The sequence below is a fragment of the Triturus cristatus genome, chromosome 4_1 (genome assembly GCF_964204655.1).
Source record: "Triturus cristatus chromosome 4_1, aTriCri1.1, whole genome shotgun sequence".
NCBI classification, from domain to species: Eukaryota; Metazoa; Chordata; class Amphibia; order Caudata; family Salamandridae; genus Triturus; species Triturus cristatus.
In genome coordinates, this window is record NC_140585.1 from 1,101,442,288 (window position 1) to 1,101,465,004 (window position 22,717).

The 22,717-nt window shown below is 51.6% G+C and overlaps 1 protein-coding gene across 1 annotated transcript in view; it reads left to right on the forward strand.

The window, feature by feature from the left end:
• The first annotated feature begins 8,989 nt into the window (after positions 1–8,989).
• REDIC1 (regulator of DNA class I crossover intermediates 1) overlaps positions 8,990–22,717 on the forward strand; it is a 960,655-nt gene continuing 946,927 nt past the window's right edge. The window contains exon 1 of the mRNA XM_085654103.1: positions 8,990–9,387. Within this exon, the coding sequence (XP_085510229.1) occupies positions 9,365–9,387 (23 nt within the window). The 5' untranslated portion in view covers positions 8,990–9,364. The remainder of the gene's footprint in view (positions 9,388–22,717) is intronic.

The window sequence follows — 22,717 nt, forward strand, 5'->3', positions numbered from 1 at the left end:
ACGGCGTATGCCCTCCCGATCATCCAGCCAACCTGCAACCACCCCCAAGACACGGCATCTCCGACTCCGGCCGCCCCAGCCACACAGACCCGAGGGCCGGCCAGAGCCCCCGACAGACTCGACACCCTACCACGCATGTCCGACCGAGGGAGCGGGAACCCCCGAGCCAGACCAAGAGGCGCCAGCCCAGTCACACCTCGGATCGCCTTCACCCGGGAGGACTCGATCGGCCACCAGGCCCCTGGGGAGCAGGCGCCTCGCCTGCCGAGCGTCTGGGGTCCCTCCCAGACCCACCTGAAAAGACCAAAGAAACGAGCGGCAGGAAATCCCGCCGCACCCCCTCAGTCACCCAAGGCCCCTCTCTGCGAGGACTCCGGACTTCAAAGGGCAGGGGGAGTATAATAAGGGGTGCCGGAGGAACGAATGGCAGAGAAGACCTGGAACCATCGAAGCCTGCGGACGCTGTCGCGGCTCCCGAATACCGAAACCCTTGGGCCTGCAGAGTGACTCGCGGCCCCCAGCCATTGAACCATCTGAGCCCTGCTGACGAGATCGCGGCTCCCGAACACCGAACCACCTGGGCCTGCTGAGTGACTCGCGGCCCCCAGCCATTGAACCATCTGAGCCCTGCTGACGAGATCGCGGCTCCCGAACTCCGACTACCTGTGCCTGCTGAGTGACTCGCGGCTCTCCCCTCGAGGACGAATTGGCAAGAGATCGCCCAGAGAAACAACACCCTCCAGCTCGAGGATTGTGAGCTATCCACAGGGTACTTTGCAGAGACACTACCTTCAAAGACTGTCCCGCTACCCCCATTCCCCTACCACCGATTTGTAGTCTCTTGTGCAGCTGATGTACTCCTTACACCTTGGATCATAAAGATCCCCTTGAAACCTTCGATAAAAGAACCTATCGTCCTACAAAGAATACGTGTGGTGTCACTCTGTTCGTAGTGTAAGCTCAGGGTGTGCGCGCCTGGTTCGGCCTACTTGGGAGAGGTGGGTCAAAGGGGTGGGCAAGACGAGTATCGAACCCCCCTCCGGCGAACGCCTTTCTAACACCGAGTCATTACACTCTTACTCTAGCCTTGTTTCTTCAGCTGACTGATGGCGGGCGCTTTAAGTACATCATGCAGGGGTGTAGCAAGGATGCATGTATCTGCTGGGGAAGAGTCCATCTCTAAATTTCAGTAACTTATATTGCACAACTGCTCACCAAGCTAAAATTTACAACCCCAAAAAAATAATATTAATCACACAGGCAAAATCTAATGCATTTACCAATGCTTATTCATCTTAGTCAGCAAGTGTTGGGTTTACATCTTACATATGTTCATTGCTGCTTTTAACCCAGTGCATTGTACCTGGTATTTGCGCTTTTGCACTAGGCTCTCACCGCCTTCTGCGCTCTCGTTATGTGCGCCTGAAAGTTTGATGATGCCTCATGGTGCAGTCTCTCTTTTGGCCTTACCAGCAGGTTCTGGGTCGACTGTGACTGAATTTTCTATAGGGCCCAGGGCCGGACTGGTCATAGCGGGCAGCAGGCATTTCCCCAGTGGGCCGCCAGGGTGGGGGCCGGTTTAGGGCCCCTGGTGGGCCATTTTTGTTACTGGGTGCCGGAAATATCGGCCCCCTGTAACAAAATCATCCGAAACCGGCCTAGAAAACAGCCCGGCCACACTTCCCTTCCCCCCAGGGGGACAGGCCAGGCGTGGGCAAGACGAGTATCGAACCCCCCTCCGGCGAACGCCTTTCCAACATTTGGTGGCAGACGACGGGATCCGAGCCGACACCGAAAGAGAGCGTGCAGTGAACGACTGACGCACTACCAAACAGAGATGGAAGGAGAAACCTCCCTGGGTGCCGCAGGTACCGAAATGAGCTCGACGTTCCGAGAGGATCAATTGGACTATTATACGCATAGAGAATTAAAACAATTTTGCAAAGACCTTGGAATCGCTACCACCGGATTAAGCACAAAGGAAGACTTCCAAAAAGTATTGAAGACCTGGGTCGAGACGGGGGCACCCCCGACCCAAACGGAAGGAGACTCCGCCCATGAACCACAAAGCATCCCGGTGAGAAACAGCGGGCCAGAGGGGAACCTGTCCCCCGAGGAACTAGCAGACCGAGAGAGAGGCCGCAACCACGAACTTGAACTGGCCAAGCTGAAAATCGAGGAAGAACTAAAACTGGCCGAGAAAAAGTTAGCCGTCGAGCAGTTACGGCTACAAGGGGAACTCAAGGAAAAGAGACGCCAAAGAGAGCACGACGAAAAGAAACTCCAGCTGGAACATGAACGCAGCCTGAAAGAGATCGAGTTGAGGGCTAAAAGCGAAGAGTCACGACCTTCCGGGAATCTACCATCCACTCCCACCGTGGAAGCCAAAGTCCACATCCCCAAGGATGTGGTAAAGGAGTATTACAAAAACGACGATATCCAGCAGTGGTTTAAGGCCTACGAAGTCGCCATGACCTCTCACCGAGTCCCGCAGAAGGATTGGGGGGCTGGGCTATGGGGCCGGTTCTTAAGCGAAGGAAGAGATACCCTGCTGGATCTGCCCTCCACGGTCATGAACTCCTACAGCCACATGAAAGAAGCCCTCGTGGGCCGGTATGGACTCACCCCCGAGATGTACCGGCAACGGTTCCGAGATTGCAAAAAGATACCGGGCACCACATGGGTAGAATACGTGAACTTTTACAGCCGGGCCTTGGACGGGTGGATCAAGGGCAGCAAGGTCTCCACCTTCTAAGAGCTGTTTGATCTGATCGCCTGGGAACATTTAGCGGCCAATTGCTTTGTAGAACTGCGCCAACATCTCCTGGACAGTAAACTCACCGACCCTCGAAAGCTGGCCGCCGAGGCTGACCGTTGGGTGAACACCCGGGCCGCCCGAGGCTCCGTGGGAGACTACGGTCGCCACAGTCAAGGACCCCCCCGCCAGAGGGGCGGAGGAAACCACGGCCGACCGAGAGACTTCCCAGGGGGGCCCCCGCACAGCCCTCCCAGCAGCCCACCAGCGGCAGGTCCAGCCCCGTCCCCAGCCAGCACCGGAGCCCCGGGGCGGCTAGGGCCACGAACCAGGATCACCTGCTTCCGCTGCCAACAGCCCGGACACTACGCCAATGACCCCCAGTGTCCCCAGTATCAACGAACCACCTCGACCAACCCCCCGGCCCGGCAGATGGCCTCCGTGGCCCTAGGGGAAGAGATAGAGGACTCCGAAGAGTGGGAACCAGCTGCCATGGCCCTGGTCTCCCTTGGTGATCGAGAAATGGTCCCCGGGACACCCTTGCCCGCCAACACGAAGAAGTACCGACAGCAGGTGACCATCAACGGCCACCGAGTCGAGGGCCTCCGCGATACCGGGGCAAGTGTCACCGCGGTCCACCGCAACCTAATCTCTGAAGACCAGATCCTACCCGGTGCCCTCTGTCCGGTCATATCCTCCGACAATTCCGAGAGCCTCTGCCAGATGGCTCTGGTGCCTTTCGAGTGGGGAGGAGTCTCCGGAGAATTGAAGGTAGCCGTCCGAACATCACAGCCCGTAGACTGCCTCCTGGGCAACGACCTTGAGAGTTCCCCGTGGGGGCAAGTGGAACGAAGAGCCCATCTCGAGATGATGGGCCTACCCGAATGGGTCTGCGCCACCACGCGCTCCATGACCGCGCGACTGCCCCTCTCCGAGGGCGGTGCGGCCCTCCCACCGAACACTGTCCCCGAGAACCAGGACACCCTACCAGAAACGGACAACCCTCCTTCGGAAGAAGAAGAAGACACTAACCCGGGAGAAGGGCCGGGACCTTCCGCCCCTGAGGCACTGACTGAGCTCGGAGAACTGCCCGAGATGGCCCAGTGGCGCTGTGAGGGAGGTCCATCCCGTGAAGAGTTCTGCCAGGAACAGGCCACCTGCCCTTCCCTCGTGGGACTCCGACAACAAGCAGAAGCACAGACCGCCGGCGACCGGACCGGAACCCACTGGGTCTATTGGGACAATGGCCTCCTATACAGTGAACAAAAGTCAGCCGAGCTAGGCGCAGCCCGAGTACTGGTAGTACCCCTGCGCTTCCGAAGCCTCCTCTTGGGCCTGGCCCACGATGTACCCTTGGCAGGACACTTAGGCCAAGACAAAACATATCAGCGATTAGTTACCCACTTCTATTGGCCCAAGATGCGAGCAAATGTAGAAGTCCACTGTAAATCCTGCCTCACGTGCCAGGGCAGTGGGAAAAGTGGCGGAAAGCGCAAGGCTCCATTACAACCCTTTCCCGTTGTGAGTACCCCGTTTGAGCGGGTCGGCATCGACATCGTGGGACCCCGGGATCCGAAGACCGCCCAGGGCCACAGATTCATCCTCGTCCTGGTGGACCATGCCACCCGCTACCCCAAGGCCATTACCCTCCGCACCGTGACGGCTCCCGTGGTGGGCCGGGCTCTCATGGGGATCTTCTCCCGTGTCGGATTCCCTCGCGAGGTTGTGAGTGATCGCGGAACTAACTTCATATACCGCTACATGAAGTCCCTGTGGCAGCAGTGCGGAGTAACATATAAGTTCACGACCCCCTACTACCCCCAGGGCAACGGCCTAGTGGAACGCTTCAACCGAACCCTGAAGGGGATGATCCTGGGCCTCGAGGAGCCCCTGCGCCGAAGATGGGACGTCCTCCTCCCTTGCCTCCTGTTCGCGTACCGGGAAGTTCCCCAAAAATCCCTGGGGTTCAGCCCATTCGAACTACTATGCGGACACCCCGTCCGGGGGCCCCTGAGCCTGGTCAAAGAGGGCTGGGAGACAAGCCCCCGGGGGACCCCTCCTGATGTGTTCCGCTACATCCTGGCGCTCCGCAACCAGACCCGGAAGTTCAGAGAACTCGCAGAGGCTAACCTCGAGGCCAGCCAAGAAGAAATGAAGCGCTGGTATGACCAGAACGCAACTCTGGTCGAGTTCCAGCCGGGCCAGCAGGTTTGGGTCATGGCCCCGGTGAAACCCTGCGCCCTACAGGACAAATGGACTGGCCCCCTCAAGGTGATCGAGCGGAAGAGTCAGGTCACGTACCTGATCGATGTACAGTCCCCACGGAACCCCCTCCGGGTTCTCCACGTGAACCGTCTCAAGCCCCACTTTGTGAGAACGGAGTTGAGTTTGCTACTGGCCACCGATGATGTGGCGGAAGAAGACACTGAACCCCTGCCCGACCCCCTGTGCGCTAAAGAACTGGATGGTTCAGTGGAGGGAGTGAAACTGTCGACCACCCTCACTCCCCAACAGTCCGACGACTGTCGCCAGCGGCTCAGACAATTCGCAGACCTATTCTCCCTCATCCCAAGAGTCACCGACTGGTGTGTCCACGACGTGGACACCGGCGACAGCCCACCTGTGAGACACCGAGCCTACCGGGTGCCTGACCGGGTCCGCACCTGCATCAAGACCGAAGTACAGAAGATGTTAACCCTTGGAGTGATCGAGCCCTCCGATAGGCCCTGGGCCAGCCCGGTAGTCCTGGTCACGAAAGCGGCCGCCCCTGGGGTCGCCCCCGAACTAAGATTCTGTGTGGACTACCGGGGGCTCAATGCGGTCACCCGAGCGGACGCTCATCCTATCCCCCGCGCCAACGAACTCATCGACCGCCTTGGGGCCGCTCGTTTCCTCAGCACCTTCGACCTGACCTGCGGTTACTGGCAGATTGCGCTCACTGAGGGAGCAAAGGAACGCTCCGCCTTCTCCACACCCAATGGACACTACCGCTTCAGGGTCATGCCGTTCGGGATGAAAAATGCCCCGGCCACCTTCCAGCGGTTGGTAAACAAGGTCCTGGACGGTCTCGAGGAGTTCAGCGCAGCGTACCTTGACGACATAGCCGTATTCAGCTCTCAATGGCACGAGCATCTCCAGCACCTCCGGCAAGTACTGCTGGCCCTGCGCCAAGCCGGCCTAACAGTGAAGGCCAGCAAATGCCAGCTCGGGCAAGGCTCCGTGGTCTACCTGGGGCATCAGATGGGCAGCGGGCAGGTCGCCCCCCTCCAACCAAAGATCGACGCCATCAAGTCCTGGGAGCCCCCCACCACTCAGACAGAAGTCCGGGCCTTCCTGGGCCTCACAGGATACTACCGGAGGTTCATTAAAAACTATGGTAGCCTCGCAGGGCCTCTCACGGAGTTGACCTCCAAGAAACTCCCGAAGAAGGTGCAGTGGACCCCCCCGTGCCAGCAGGCGTTCGACGCCTTGAAAACCGCCATGTGCACCGCCCCAGTACTCAAGGCCCCCGACTACTCCCAAGAGTTTGTGGTCCAGACCGACGCATCCGAACACGGCATCGGAGCCGTCCTCTCGCAGTTCAACGACAAGGGCATCGATCAGCCCATAGCCTTCATCAGCCGAAGGCTGCTGCCTCGAGAACGGCGTTGGAGTACCATAGAACGAGAGACCTTCGCCGTAGTCTGGGCCCTCAAGAAACTACGGCCCTACTTGTTCGGAACCCACTTCCGAGTGCAGACGGACCACCGGCCCTTGCGGTGGCTGATGCAGATGAGGGGAGAGAACCCCAAGCTATTACGATGGTCAATCTCCCTCCAAGGGATGGACTTCACTGTCGAGCATCGCCCCGGGACGGATCATGCCAACGCCGACGGCCTGTCCCGGTTCTTCCGCTTCGGCGAGGAGAACCCCCCAGTGGATGGGTAGTTCTCCACGCCTTTCAGCTGGGGGGGACGCGTGTGAGACCGGCCTCACGGCGTATGCCCTCCCGATCATCCAGCCAACCTGCAACCACCCCCAAGACACGGCATCTCCGACTCCGGCCGCCCCAGCCACACAGACCCGAGGGCCGGCCATAGCCCCCGACAGACTCGACACCCTACCACGCATGTCCGACCGAGGGAGCGGGAACCCCCGAGCCAGACCAAGAGGCGCCAGCCCAGTCACACCTCGGATCGCCTTTCCAACACCGAGTCATTACACTCTTACTCTAGCCTTGTTTCTTCAGCTGACTGATGGCGGGCGCTTTAAGTACATCATGCAGGGGTGTAGCAAGGATGCATGTATCTGCTGGGGAAGAGTCCATCTCTAAATTTCAGTAACTTATATTGCACAACTGCTCACCAAGCTAAAATTTACAACCCCAAAAAAATAATATTAATCACACAGGCAAAATCTAATGCATTTACCAATGCTTATTCATCTTAGTCAGCAAGTGTTGGGTTTACATCTTACATATGTTCATTGCTGCTTTTAACCCAGTGCATTGTACCTGGTATTTGCGCTTTTGCACTAGGCTCTCACCGCCTTCTGCGCTCTCGTTATGTGCGCTTGAAAGTTTGATGATGCCTCATGGTGCAGTCTCTCTTTTGGCCTTACCAGCAGGTTCTGGGTCGACTGTGACTGAATTTTCTATAGGGCCCAGGGCCGGACTGGTCATAGCGGGCAGCAGGCATTTCCCCAGTAGGCCGCCAGGGTGGGGGCCGGTTTAGGGCCCCTGGTGGGCCATTTTTGTTACTGGGTGCCGGAAATATCGGCCCCCTGTAACAAAATCATCCGAAACCGGCCTAGAAAACAGCCCGGCCACACTTCCCTTCCCCCCAGGGGGACAGGCCAGGTAGTTTGCCAGGGTCTGTTTCGGTTCCCAGTCCGGCCCTGATAGGGCCTTCGCCTTCTTCAAAAATCTTGCACTGGCTGAAGAGGCACTTTGACTCGGCATACGCCACTCGCCGATCGGCACTTCGACTAAGGCACATGTAGCAAGCAGTTTGCTGCATTTCCGCAAACTCTGAGAGAGCACTCTTGGATCTTTGGGTTACAGATTCCATCCTTGTCATAAGTTGAAGCGTCCTTCCCAGCCTGGTACATGAGAATGACAACAGTTACGGCCGTTGCAGGCAAAAGCGGAGGGGCAGGCTGGAAGAGGGATTTCGAGAGACGACCACAAGAGGAAATTAAATAAATATTTAATTTTCCCTCATGGTCGTCTCTCAAAATCACCCCCAGCCGGCCCCACTGACCAATCGTTCTTACCTGCAGCAGCCGTGGCTGAATGACATCATCACACACTGAGTTCTGTAGTTTATGTTTTTATTCTTCAGAGAGCAGCATTAACTGGCTAGCAATATGTCACCAACTTTATTTTACCACACCTAGACACACGCACCCCAGCGTTTATATTATTCCTAGGGAGTCCTTCGGGGACCAGAGGGGTCCCGCAGCTATACAAATATATTAAAGTCACTACATGTTCCAATTTTTTAAACAATAATGTTGTTTCAACATTCTCCTGCTTACAGTTTACTCCTGCTTACAGTTTACTCCACTGTCATATATTATAATGTGGAAAATAAATGAAAACCCAATTTGGGCTAAATCCCGCTCAAACGTGAAACTAAATATGTTATGTGGGATTTGTAGAGCGCGCGGCTACTCCAAAGAGTGTCCCGGCGCTAAGAAAAGACCACCAAACTACTGACAAACAAAAGCCTCCAACCACAGTACAAGAAAAACTTATAGCTGGAAAAGCCACGTCTTCAGATTCCGCCTAAAAGTCAGAAGGTCCGGGATCTGTCGCAGCAAGGGAGGGAGGTTATTCCAGAGTCGGGAAGCTATTACCTGGAAAGAGCTTCCTCCTACCCGTGAGAGCCTGACCCTTGGAATCAAGGTCAGGCACTGAGTAGAAGATCTTAAAGAGCGCTGAGGCATGCAAGGCTGAAATCTTTCCCTTAGACATGGGGCCCCATCCCATCGAAAGCCTTGAAAACCAGGACTAAAGCTTTGAAACTCAATATATTGGCATGTGTGACGGGTTAAGAGGAGTAGACTAGCAGCAGACTCACGAAAAATACTGCGACGAGTAGTAGACATACATGCAACCAGTTAATACTTTTTTTTAACATAACAGCAAGCAGCCACGGTACAGCAATACCGTTTCGTGTTTACCAGCGGCTTTTCTTAAATCAGCGCATTCGGCTACCTTCTGAGGCACGATAGTCTCGCCCAACGCGGCTGCCCTGCGAGTCTGCAACAGTGCTCCGCACCCTTACTGCGCGCGACGTCCTCACGCCGGGTAGCAGCTTCCCAGTCAGGGTGCTGCAGCCTGCAACACGTATTCTCATTCGGGGACGCGTCGCTTTTGGCAGTTACCTGTATGAATAACTCCTGCGAGGCCAGTAAGACGCAGCCGCCACTAGAACCTATGCATCGTTACATTTTTCGTTCTTCGCAGTCACCACACCCTGCCCCACGCTGTCAGTCAGGACCTCCGCCTCTCCAGAAGTAACCACCACAGGTGCTTCTGGCCGGGTTTGCCTCACGACTAGAAGCCGCCTTACCTCGCGGCCATTTTGCTCAAGAACAGAAAGCGGAGTCGGAAGTCGGTGCGACATGAATTGGGTTGGTGGATCCCGGTAAGTTTAGCACAGCAGATGTGCACCTTTTCACCTGGTGTTTTTCTAACTCGTTTTTCACCCATATGCTGCCTTTCGTGTACTAAGCAACGGACACGCAAGTTGATCTAGCTACTCGCAAGTCACATAGGAGTTATGCTTCGACACTGCTGCGCTCTGTTTCACTACTTGCCAAGTGAAAGTGTGCCCGACTCGGAAAAATAAAAGTTGACTCCTGTTTTAGCAATTAATGGAACGGGATGTAATGTTGTTGGGTGCCAGTCTGTGTGTTACTTCCCCCCACAGACTCTCAGGAAACGTTCTGCTGCAAAAAGGAACCTTTATTACACTATGTAAGTCACCTACAGAGAGAGCGCCGGGCAACACGCTCCGATCGCGTCTCTCGCTCGCGCGCTATACTTCGCGCATGCGCAGTAGCGTCCAAACGGTCGCCACGCACATCTACATCATTACGTAGTGCGCGCGTCCACTAGACCGCAACACTACATATCTCCCCCTTTTCATATCACACACACAAAGTCCTCGACCCGGAGGTCAGTCCATTTCAAAGTCTCTGAACATGGATGGTCTCACCACTGCTCTTCCCCCCCGGGTGTGTCTTACCGGAGTGGAATGTCCTTCTCGGCTTCCCTCTGCGACCGGGCTTCCGTCGGTACCTTTCGGAGAGCCCTGGCTCTCCCTCTCTTTTACCTCGCCCTCTTCTCTAGTGGTCTCCCCCAAGGGTCTTCTCCCTGAGTTGTCTCTCTCTCTCTCTTGCTCACCGCTCGTGTCCTCTCCATGGCCTCCCTCGGATGACTCTGTGTCCATTATCGGCCCTTCTGCCGGGGTTTCCCCTTCCATGCACTCTCGGGGCCACTGTAAGATCTTATTGCATTTGGCCATGCGCTCGTGTGACCACACGTTACCGTCACTGAGTAGTGCCGCCCGGTCATACACTTCTTCTACTCTGAGGGGTGGGGAGTACTTGCTTTCACCTTTCCGCTTAAGGACTGCCAGCTTCACTCTGACCCACTCCCCTTTTTCCGACGCTGTTTCTTTTGTCTTCTTGTGGCTGTTGTAGTGTTCCGTATAGATGCGCTGTGCCTTCTGCAGGTTGTGCTGCACCACCGCTGGAGACCATTTGCTGGTGATGGTCTTCTCCTGCCACGCCACGTTGTCTCTGGTAAAGGGCTGTCGTCCCCGTAAGATCTGGAAGGGACTATACCCCGTACCAGTGGGGGTGATGCGGTAGGCCCATATCGTGCTGAGCACCTCTTTCTCCCAGTCTTTGCCTCTTGTGATGGCCGCCTGTATGGAGCCCATCAGCACCCTGTTGAACCTCTCTACTTGTCCATTGCTGGATGGGTGGTATATTGAGGTGTGTTTGAGTATTATGCCGTTCCTGTTCGCAAACGTGACCCACTTGTCGGAGATGAACTGGGGGCGATTGTCGCTGATGACACTCCTGGGTATGCCTTCCCGGAGGAACAACGCCTTGAGGAAGCGTAGTATCTCGTCCGTGTCCATGATCTCGTTGATGTGCACTTCTGGCCATTTCGAGTATTTATCCACTAGTACACATAGATATTTGGGGATCCCCTGGTCGTCCGGTATCGGTCCCAGGATGTCCACTGCTACCTCTTCCCACGGGTTGCTGGGGTTTGTGAATTTCCCTAAGGGTGGTCTCATTGGTTTGAGTGTCTTGTCCGCCCCTAGGCACTGCGCACAGTCCTTCACGTGCCTCTCTACATGCGTGTCCATCCCTGGCCACCAGTAAGTTTGTTTTGTCCTGGCCTTTGTCTTCACGATTCCCAGGTGGCCTTCGTGAAGTATGGCTAGCAGGGTGGGTACGATGTTCTCCGGTGGCACCACCCTGTCACCCCTGTAGACAAACACTCCGTCGTTGCCCACCGACAGCTCTTCTCTGACTTCGTAAAACTGCCTGATTTTTGATCTTTGTCTCCTTCTGTCCGGCCATCCCCGCACGATGTACGTCTTGACATCCTCCATGTCCTCATCCGCCTCATACGCGTTCTTCCATTCCTGCCTGCTGATGGCTTTTTCCGGATCGTCCGTCAGAGCCACCATCTCGTCGTCGTCTTCCCTGGCGTCGGAGGCGCTGTCCATCGCAGATGCCCTGCTGAGGTAGTCCGCTATTTTGTTTCTGGAGCCCGGGATGTACTCCACGTCGTACCTGTATTCCAGGAGTTTGTGTCATTTTCGCAATCCGGGGCGTGGCACTGGCATGGCCATCTGATGTCAGTACTTTCACGAGAGGCTTGTGATCTGTCTTCACCTGGAATCTGGTTCCCCACAGGAACTGACGATACTTCGCCATGGCCCACACTACCGCTAGCATCTCTTTCTCTATCACGCTGAACTTTTGTTCCGATGCTGTCAGCGTCCGGGACGCGAAGCTGATCGTCTCCGTGCCGCCTTCTGGTCTCTCCTGCATGAGCACCGCTCCCAGCCCCTTTTCACTCGCGTCCGTCATCAATATTGACCGCCCCTGGGGATCGAATCCTTGCAACGGGATCGCTCCGCCAATTTCCCGTTTCACTGTGTCGAACTCCTCTTGCGTCTCCTCCGTCCATATGAACGCCGTCTTGTCCCTCGTGAGTTGCCTCATGTGGTGGGTTTTTGTGGCAAAGTGGTGGACGAATTTACTGTAGTACTCTGCCATCCCTAGAAACGACCGTACTTCTTCCTTGGAGGTAGGCCGTGGTGCTTCGCAGATGGCTTTTACGTTCCCTCTCTTCGGCGTTATTCCTTGCGCCCCGATCTCGTGTCCCAGGTAGGTGACTGATGTCATTCCAAAATGACACTTCTCCCACTCTGCTGTTAGGCCCTTCTCTTCCAGGATCTTCAATACTGCCGACAGTTTCCTGTCATGGTCCTCCAGCTCCGTCCCCATCACTAGGATGTCGTCCTGAAAGTATTGCACTCCCTCAATGTCTTTGAATAGGCGGGCCATTAGCTTCTGGAACACCGCCGCTGCCGAGGCGAGACCAAAGGGCATGCGGCAGAATTGGTAGCAGCCGAACGGCGTGATGAACGATGTCAATTTTTTGCTTGTCGGATGTAGTGCTACTTGGTGGTATGCCGATTGCAAGTCTATGGTGGAGAACCATTTCACTCCTTTCGTGCGGGCCAACATTTCCTCTATGCGTGGCAAGGGGAACCTTTCCACCACTATGCACTTGTTCAACTCCCTGAGGTCCACACAGAGGCACACTTTGCCTGACGGTTTCATGGCCACCACCAATGGTGCCAACCACTCCGCGCTGTCAATGGGCTCAATGATTCCCCCTTCTTCCAGTCGGAGGAGCTCCTGTTGCACCGCCTCCCTTACCGCAATCGGGATGTTCCGTACCTTGTGCGCTACCGGCCGGGCGTTTTCTTTGAGGACGATTTTGTGGGAGAACTTCTCCAGTCTCCCGATTTTCCCGCCGAAGACCTTCGGGTGCCCGCTCCGCCATTTTTCTGCCGTCGACTCCTCTCCGTCCAGAGTCACCATCACTTGGGTGTCCCCTCCTGGGTTCAGCTGTATTCCCAACACTCCTTGGTCCATCCAGCCCAGGACTGACGGTCCCTTCTCCGCGACGTACAGCTTGCAGAGCGCACTCCGCTCCTTGAACTGGAACTTCATAGTCTTGAACCCTACCATCGGGATTGGGTCCCCTGTGTAAGTAACAGGTCGAATGTCGGGGGGTTCTAGTCGCGCGCCCCACGTGGGTCTGAACCTCTCGTTCCATACTGAACGTTGAATGATCGTGTAAGGAGATCCTGAGTCCGCCACGATGGTGATGGGTATGCCTCCTATGATCATGTCGCACTGGGGTTTGCGCGTTCTTCTCCCCTCTATGCCCAGTACCTGGTCTTCAATACACAGGACTTCTTCGTCTTCTTCGCGGTCTTCTGCGTCTTCCCCCTCGTCCTGTGCCACGAACTTCACCGCCTGCTGTCTTCCTTTTCTGCGGCATACCTTTTCGTAATGGCCAACTAGGCCGCAGAACGCACACTTGGCTCTGAACGCGGGGCACCGTTTGTCGTGCGCTGCATGGTTCGAGCTGCCGCACCTGTAGCATTTCATGGCATCGCCTTTCCCTTGTTTCCATGTCGGTCCGGGTCTTGGTTTCCCTGTGGCCGCTCCTCTGTACTCCCCCGTCGTTTGTTTCCCCCGCGTCTGGTGGTCCGCGTCGTCTACCTTGTTGACTGTGAGTCTGGGGGCCGGTTCTCTCTTGGCTGCTTCTGCACATCGTTTTGTTAGCTCCGCTCTCTTCACTATGGCGATCACTTCGTTCAGCGTCGCATCGCCATTCGCCCATAGTTTGTCCTGTACTGACTTGCTTGTCGTGTGCATGACGATCTGGTCCTTGATGAATTCGTCCTGCAGTCCGCCATACCTGCACGTCATCGCCAGCTTCCGCAGCGCCGCCACGTAGTCATCTACGGATTCCCCCGCTTCTTGCTTCCTCTGCTGGAAGTTATAGCGGTCGATGGAGGTGCACACTGCCGGTCGATAGTGGTTGTCCAAATCTTCTATGGCATGGGTGAACACATCTGTGTCCCCTACAGGTCTGGTGGTTGGTGTGAGATTTTGAAACACTCGTATCCCTTCTGGTCCTAGGTTGTGTAGGAGTATCCTCTTCCTCCTGGCACTAGAGAACGCCTCCTCGTTCTCATCTTCTAGCGCTTCCAGGTAGTTTTTGAAGTACTCCCTCCAGTCTTCCCACTTCATTATGGGTTCTCCCGGGCGTGGTAGGAAAGGTATCGGCGTCGTCAGAGTCGATGACTGTGCACTCATTTTGGCGTCCACTTGCTTCCTTGGGCTACCTGGTGCGTCCGTCCCCGCTCCCCTGCTTCGGGTACCTGGGACTGCGTTCGAGCTGGCTGCTCCGTCGTCCTCTGACTCCGCCAGGATCTCCTCTGCGGTTCCGCTGTCCGCCTGCGATATCCTCTACCTCGTGGCTGGCTCCTCCGTTGCCCACGTGCCACTCCCCGGCTTCTATCTGCCTCTGCCGCGCTCTCCCGGTTTGTAGGTGTCTGCCCTTGGTCCTTCCGGTCTTCTTACCGCGTAGGGTGGTATCTTCCCTGGTGGGCTTCTTCTCTGCTGCTGGTTGGGGGGCACCTTCCACCTGTTGCACCTAGGGTTCTTCTTGTCCCAGTCTCGTCGCCACTGTAATGTTGTTGGGTGCCAGTCTGTGTGTTACTTCCCCCCACAGACTCTCAGGAAACGTTCTGCTGCAAAAAGGAACCTTTATTACACTATGTAAGTCACCTACAGAGAGAGCGCCGGGCAACACGCTCCGATCGCGTCTCTCGCTCGCGCGCTATACTTCGCGCATGCGCAGTAGCGTCCAAACGGTCGCCACGCACATCTACATCATTACGTAGTGCGCGCGTCCACTAGACCGCGACACTACACGGGAGTGTTGTTTTGAAGCCTATAGAAGGCCCTAGAATTTTTGGGGACCAAAATTACGTGGCTGGGCCCTCAAATGAGAATCTCTTGAGTGAGCAGTACATCGGCACAAGCTAATTACAGCACTTAATTAAAACACAAGAACATATAGAGGTGACTGAGCCAATAAATTAACAGGGAGAACAAGGCTCTGAAAATGTTTGGCATGTATGTCATGCAACAAACATATTAAAATATGAAGAATGAAAAAAAGTGTATTCTTTAATATGCAGTTGCGTTCCAGTACTAAAACACTATAATTCTAGTGACAAGTATTTTTTCAAAGTGATAGGTTTTTAAACAATTTTACCTTAAAAGCATTCTTGCCCCCCTGCCCTCCCGACAATGCCATTACTGAAATAAGAGGCAAGTCAACTGGAATTCTGCAGCCTTTTTCGCTTGATTATTGATATGCCACATTAGAGGCGCAACTAGAGCCAAATTTAGGGAGGGTGGTGGGGGGCTAAGAAAAAGTTTAGGGTCGGGGCTAATTCTTATAGCAATAGGCAGAGTGGAGATGCAGGGGCTCTAAGAAATGGGTGAAAAACCAACAAAGCCTCATTAACAAGCAAATGGTATTTTAAAGACCTTTTAAGTACTCGGGTGCCTCTGTGTGTGTTCCCGGGAAGCTGTCTCAGCCCGAGCTGCCACACGTGACGGGGGTGGGGGGGGACTGAAGCCCTTTGAGCCCAATGGGCCGCATAATCCACCATCTACTGCCTAATCTGCAGATTTTAACAAAAGTTAATTACTTTCTCAAATATTAAGGGAAACAAATTCTATTAGAAACACAAAGAGGCACGTTGACAATACAATATGGTTTAATGCATTAATCAGCTGGGGAGATCAGCCAGGCTCAGCCAAGACTGGAATCTGATGTCCAACCAACAGATCAAAAGCAGTGGCTTTTATACTCTGAAACCGCAGTAGAAAAAAGTTACAAGCATAGGACTTGAGGCACAAATGGGCAGATTAAATCAACAGATACAATCATTTCCTGGAAACAAAGCACATATAGATATGGGCCACATGCCCTCGCATCTCATATTGGAAACCCCCCTCAGTGTTTTTTTCTATTCTCCGATTCTTGAAGATTATTAACAAAATTTCCCATACATCTGTTTTCCTGTTCAGCGCATGCTTATATTTTTGCTTAACACTTATCGGCTTAGCTTATCTTACTTTTTATGTGTAGTTTCAGCCTTCATGCCTAACATCGTATGAGTGCGACATGTGGTTTTCAACAGAAGTGGAGAACATTGTGTTAGTGTGACATGCAGTTCTCAACAGAAGCGAGTTACCAGCCATTTGACCTGTAGGTGTGATCTCGGCAGAAGCGTACACGTGTGTCAGAGTATGTACTAAGGCAGGATGTGCAACTAGTATTTCTTCCTACATACGTGTTTAGGTTTAAAGGTGTAAGAAACCGCAGCGCTTCAGAGGAAGCAGCCTCTTAAGTGATTGGTGCATTTTGGCCCGTCTCTTGAGCAGATAGAACTTGTGGTATATTTTGCAGTTTCTATGCTAAAGCACTGCTAGTTTCCCGAGTCTGAAGCAAGATATAATCTAGGCTTCATGCAGAAGCTCAACTTGCTGACCACAAGCTATTTCCCGACATGGCAGGCTATTTCCTGACATTTCAGCGAACTCTGTGACCTAATTAAATCAGCTAAACACATTGGGCCATATTCTCAAGAAGCTATCGCCGAGTTAACAGCACTTTATCACAGCCCAATTTGCGATAAATTTATCACCCCATTCACAAGCTGGTGTCAGCAGCCCACAACACCAGTTTATCCACGATAGCAGCCACAAAAAACATTGCCACAGATGGCCATGGCAACTATCGCTAATGAGATGCAGAGTAGGCGTTCCCGTGCAAAAAGCCGCGACAACACCTCACCTCAACATTCTCAACGACCAGCCACATCGGCGAAAAGACCACGAAACATGCGATAATGCGCGCTAGCAGCAGGAAATCAACACCTGCTCTGACCTGGTGTAAAGTCGGACGACAACCGGCAGCAGCCAAGGGAGCACAGCCCAAAGCCAAGCATGAAGAACAACAGATGCCCCGAGCAACTGAACATGCAGCCCAGAGCCCCAATAGGGCAACAACACCAACTACCACTACACCCAGGACCCCTCCCTCCCCCCCCCCCACCCCCAGACCACCACAGTGGCAGCATGGACAAAGGCAAAGACAGCGGACCCGCAGGAAACGCACCAGCCTCACAGACTTAACACCAGAGGATGTCATTGCCCACTACAGGCTCAAAAGGACAACCATCCTACGCATCCTGACCATCATCGCCCAACAGGCCGATGGCACCAACACAGCGTGCAATCAACATCCCACCCCACACAAAGCTGCTGGCTGTGCTGCACCGGTTGGCCTCTGGTACCCCCAACCAACACCCGCCAGATGCGGAGGAGTCTCACAGCCAGCCGCATCCAAGTCCCTCACACCTGTCCTGGATGCCATCATCTGCCTGATCCCCTGCTCAGCACTCCAGGTGCCACTGACTCAGTGCACCGCAACCCATGGACCGTTACTGATTGAGTTTTATGCTGTGGAGAGGTTGCCCAGCAATGTCATCTCAGGCAGAGTGGGAGACCTGGGACGTTGATGAGGAAGTTGATGCAGGTGTAACACACCCCACTGCATCTGCATCAGTACTAAACCGAAGGGACACAATCCTAGCAATTTCTTCACATCAGGGTGCTCATCTCGCGTGCCCCAACCTCAGTGCACTGCAACTCATGGACACTTCTGTTTGAATGTTGAATGACCGCTGTCCTTGCTCCGGTTCCCTCCATGTTGCTCAGCAGTTGACTTTGTTATGCAGGTGTTTTCAGTTTCCATTGCACTCTGCATCCTCTGTTACTTTGTTGCAATTTCTGTATCGTTCACTCACATGGCCACTAGGATACTAAGCCTTGATATATGTGTTTTGGGATTGACATCTTCAATAGTAGAGCGAACGATAATATAGAATATTTGCAGTCTGAGCGCTCCTTTAATAATGACACCTATGACCGTCTTGCCCCAAAACTTGATATCAATACTTAGGTTGAAATTACCACTGATGCATTTGCGCTTTTAAATACATTTTTATCATTTTTGTTCCCCGTTTTTTGCAAAGGTTTCTATGTTAATTGTATATCATAGAATGCTGCCACAAGATGGTATTCGCGTCTGGATATTATTTATCCATTATAAGTTTGTTACCACACACCATTACAAAATGGCGCCTAAATAAGCTTCTCGCAGGAGAAGGATTTATCTTTTGCTAAAAAATGGCGCTCCTTCTTTGACATATTCGTATCCGATACGAGTTCTCTCATTTCTATTAGTATTATATTTGGTTCTAAAAGATCTATTGTAGCGATTTATTGTTCAAGGTTTTGACTATAACAAAATGTTCTTTACCTTTTCCGTTACATGATAATGATTACTATTGGGCTCTTTCGTTTTTTTGTCTTAAAATTGATTTCGTTTAGCCACCATAAAATGGCGCGTGGTTTTGGGTCCTCCCTACTATATGCTAATGGATAGGGCTCTCACCATTTAAAGATGGCATCGAAAAAAAATAAGTTTAATTTGAAAACGAGTACATTGCAATATGAACTATAAATTGACTATTTTTTAGTATACCGTTGAGGCAACCCCGAATACTCATATAAAAATACATGTCGGGGGCTTTGAATAATTCAAATACATTTCATACTTCCCAGTGGATTTTAACCTTATGTAAATGGATAGGGCTCTTTACCATTTAAAGATGGCGCCCGAAAAAATACAAACAGTAGTACCCCATGCATGAGCACATCGTATTCTAAATTACTAACGGACTATTCTTAGTACAACGTTGAGGAAATCTTTAAAAAAAACCTATATATAAAAATTACATATGGAACGTTTTAAAAGATTTAAACAATCTTCTTTCGTTTGCGGGTTTGGTTCGTACATGTTTGAACCAACCCGGTTTTCTTTTGTCCCTTGTTTATTGAAGTTCAAACACCTTACAACATGGCAATTCCGGTTTGCAAACAAACGGCGCCAATTACTGCCTTAAGTAGATGCAGGTGCTGCTTAGGAGTGCTATATAATGTGGCACCTTGCGTTAGTCTCATTACCATATGGACTACGCGATGGAAGGACTGCTCCTGCAACTTTGAACTTAAAAGTAAGTGCTAGTAAGAAAACTCTTTTCTCCTTGCCCATTAGAAATTAGATTTAAAACTGATAGTAACTTATGTTAAACTTCAAACGGGTTTTTCTGGACAGTATCTTTATATTTATAATTATAATATTTTTTTCCTTTTTTTAAAAACATTTTTTTAAATTAAGATAGTTATTGGCTCTTACTATGTGTATCTATTAATACATGGAGTTCAGTACATCAATTCTTCTAATGAAAAATGCACTAGGAGTAAAAGTATGCAACCTTAGTCAGAGGAGTAATGCAGATCTTCATCATGAGGTGCTATGTGTACATCTACATCATATAGCCATAATAGAAATTACATCTGTGACTTTTTTTGTGATTTAAATGAATGATTCCATTTCACTTTTTTCTGTTCTCAATATTCTTTGCAGATAGATACTGATCTTAGCTCCCATACAGGACTATCTGCATTGAGAATACTACATAGACTTGAGGAAATATAATACGGTAGGCCTTATTTTGACATCTAGCTGATTGTTTGACCAATGGACTGAGCTTCTCTCTACTTATAGGAGCAGGTCCTGATGGACTAAAAGATCTACCTATTATAGTCAATGATAATTAAAACAAAGATGTGGATTTGGTGAACATATACATATGCTAAAATTATGTTGCTTCTTACTACATCTTTAGATCGTAAATGATTTGGTCTATAAAGGAGCAGCAACTACTAACTTCAGTCTTGAGGGAACATATAAAGAGGACTCTCATTTTGTACTCTTTGGTAAGAACATCATCTTTCTAAATACCTTCCTTCCAAATTCAAACTTAAATCAACTTTTGTGGGATATAAATAGTATTGTCTGCTCAATTGCCATATTAACCTCCAAAAAACAAAATTAACATCTTAAATAAAATCCCCTATCCCGTCCATAAGAATCATTATACAGCAATGTAGATTAGTCTTCTATATCAGATATGGTATTAGACTACTATCCATCTAATGAACTTATAACTAATAATGTCTGCCCCAGCTATTGACTTACATGCCCCCAGCACCACACAACCTCGCACCGCACAGGCTCCCGAGATAGGAGACCCCCTTCCACAACCCTCCGCGGTCCCCTTGGATGCATCGGGTCTGGCTCCCCCCAGTGGGAACGCTCCACAGCAATCCATAGCAGCCCGCATACACTCTCCCTCCTAGGCGAATAGTAGCTGCATGATGGAGTAGGCAATAACGGACTCATAGTATACGCCTCACCCCAACGCTAAGCACCCCATGGCACTCCCCAGTTCAGTTCTCCCCCCTAGTTTTTCTTTCACTGGCACAGACCTGCTATACCGCAGACCACATTCACACCAACCACGATGCAAATGTAATCTTGAAATCAATGATGGTCTACCCCGCTGCGTATATGTTGCGGCCATTTATGTGAAACGTGATAAATGTACGTTTATATAACTAAATGCCAATAAAAAGAATTTTCAAAAAAAAAAAAAACGAATAATGTCTGTTTAACTAAAGAAAATAAATTTAGTTTTTCATGTCTACATAAGACATTCGACTGTTATTGTTTCAGCAGGTTGAATATAAATAATGTTTACATCCTTTTTTATAATATATGTAATTCATACACTAAAAAATAGGCTGCTGTTTTGCCTAAACTTTGTTTTTTATATTTTGTATGTTATGTATATAAATGTAAAATGTATATTACAACTTTTTAGTATGTAAATAGATTTGTATATATGATATTGTTTAAGCACGGAGTATATTATTCACTGTTTACATGCATGTTTATGATTATTTGTAGCCCTGAAGAAGTCCGTAAGGACGAAATGCGTTGGCTACGCAGATTTTAAAAGAAGAAAATTGAATAAAGAATTTTGAAATAAGAACCTGCTGAATGGACTAATATTGTTCGAATCTGCAATACTGTATTACATACAATGTTTGTGTGGTGTGCTGGATCATAGTGTATTGTTTGTGACTCCTTTGGAGATTTAGAGGTATTGAATCTCAGATCCCTAGCACCCTAAGAAGCTAATACAGAATTTTTGACCCCACTAAATAATAGGTGCAGATAGAATTGCCTCATACCTCATTGCTTGTTTCCATTGCACTGGTGTCCACTGTTCCAATTGTTGCCAGCACCAAGCACTCCGTGCGTGCTGGCTTGTTCTTACCCCACTCACATCCAGCACAGGTGTCACTGTACATGTGGCCCTGCCAATAAAGGGGCCGGGTGCACGTGCCCGTAGCCAGTTGAACATGATATATGCGTGTGTCCCTGTGGTCTTGTTGTATGCATGAGGGCCCAGGGCCCTACGACATTACATTGTGCTGCGTACAGCGGATGCAAACATGTCACCGCAGGCAGCGGTTAAAACCTTGGACATGTAGCTTTGTCGTCAGCCACTCAATAGGTAAGAGGAGTGGACTGATGATTCCGTGGCTCTGGGCCTGGTTCATTGCAGGACATGTGCACATGCATGTGTATCTATCGCGGTGTGGGTCTTGTTTGTGAGGTGTAGGTGGTCCCTGATGGGACTTGAACACTCACGTATGTAATCTACTTTGGCTTCCATGAGCTCTGAGCCCACCCGCACCTGTTCGCCCCCCTCCTTTTGGCATTCTGACACCTGGCATTGGAATGCGATGTTTGCCTCGGTGAAGTGTTGGGAGCAAGCCGTGGTGGCGGGTGCTTCCTGCTGTGTGGTCTGTGCAGGGGCTGGTGTTGTCTCTGTGTAGCTTGGCTGCCCTGCTCCTGGGGGTGGGTTGCCTGAGAAGTCCATGAGCTGTTGTAGGGCGTCGGAGGTGTGGTGGTCATCTCTGGCATCACTGATGGGTTGTCTGGTCTGACATGCTGGAGGTGTTTTTGTCCATCTGCAATGTGAAGGGGAGATGCATGTTGACAATGTGTTGACATTTATGTTTGCGCATTGTTCTTGTTTACATGCACACTGTGTTGCAATGTACATTGTGACTGTTTGGGTGGTGCTGGCAATTTTGGGGGGAGAGTGGACATTGGGACTACATGACGGATGTGAGGTTGTACCCGTGACTATGTATCTCACAGTTCCCTGCTCTGTCCAATGTGATTGGCATGTTTCTGCGCATGAGCGGACCCAGTTGTGTCCCCTGTTCTGCAGGGTCGGTGTTGCATTTTGTGCCACATTGTCATGGGATGTGCTGTGATTGCTATGTGTGTGTGCTGCAGTGTGCCACGGGGATGAGAGACATGATCTTGGGTCATTGTGGGTGTGCAGTGTGCTTTACTTGATTGTGCATGTGTGCCATTGTACCCATCTCCCCCCCGTCCCTCCAGTCCCTGGTCGTTACTCACCCTGTTGTTGTGTCAGGTCCTCTCGAGCTGTGTCCATACTCCCACCTTCTTGCACTGTCTCCACACTGATGACTGTCCTCTATTTCCTCCTGCTCGTCCTGTGGCGCAGGACTCCCACCTCCTGTCGCCGTTGCTGCCTTCCAGTTGGCAGCGGGTTTGTGCCTCGTTTAGGTTTTCAGGTCATGCAAGCCCCTCTTGGCCTCACCCTCTGTCCTCCTCGACACTCCGGCTGCATTCCAGGTAGTCTGATTGTGGGACAGTTGCTGGTAGTGTTCTGTCACCTCCGTGACACTGGTCTTGTGTTGTTGCGCACTGCACCCCGTCTTCCTCTCCCTCCTCTCCCTGGCCTTCCCCGACCCCGTTGT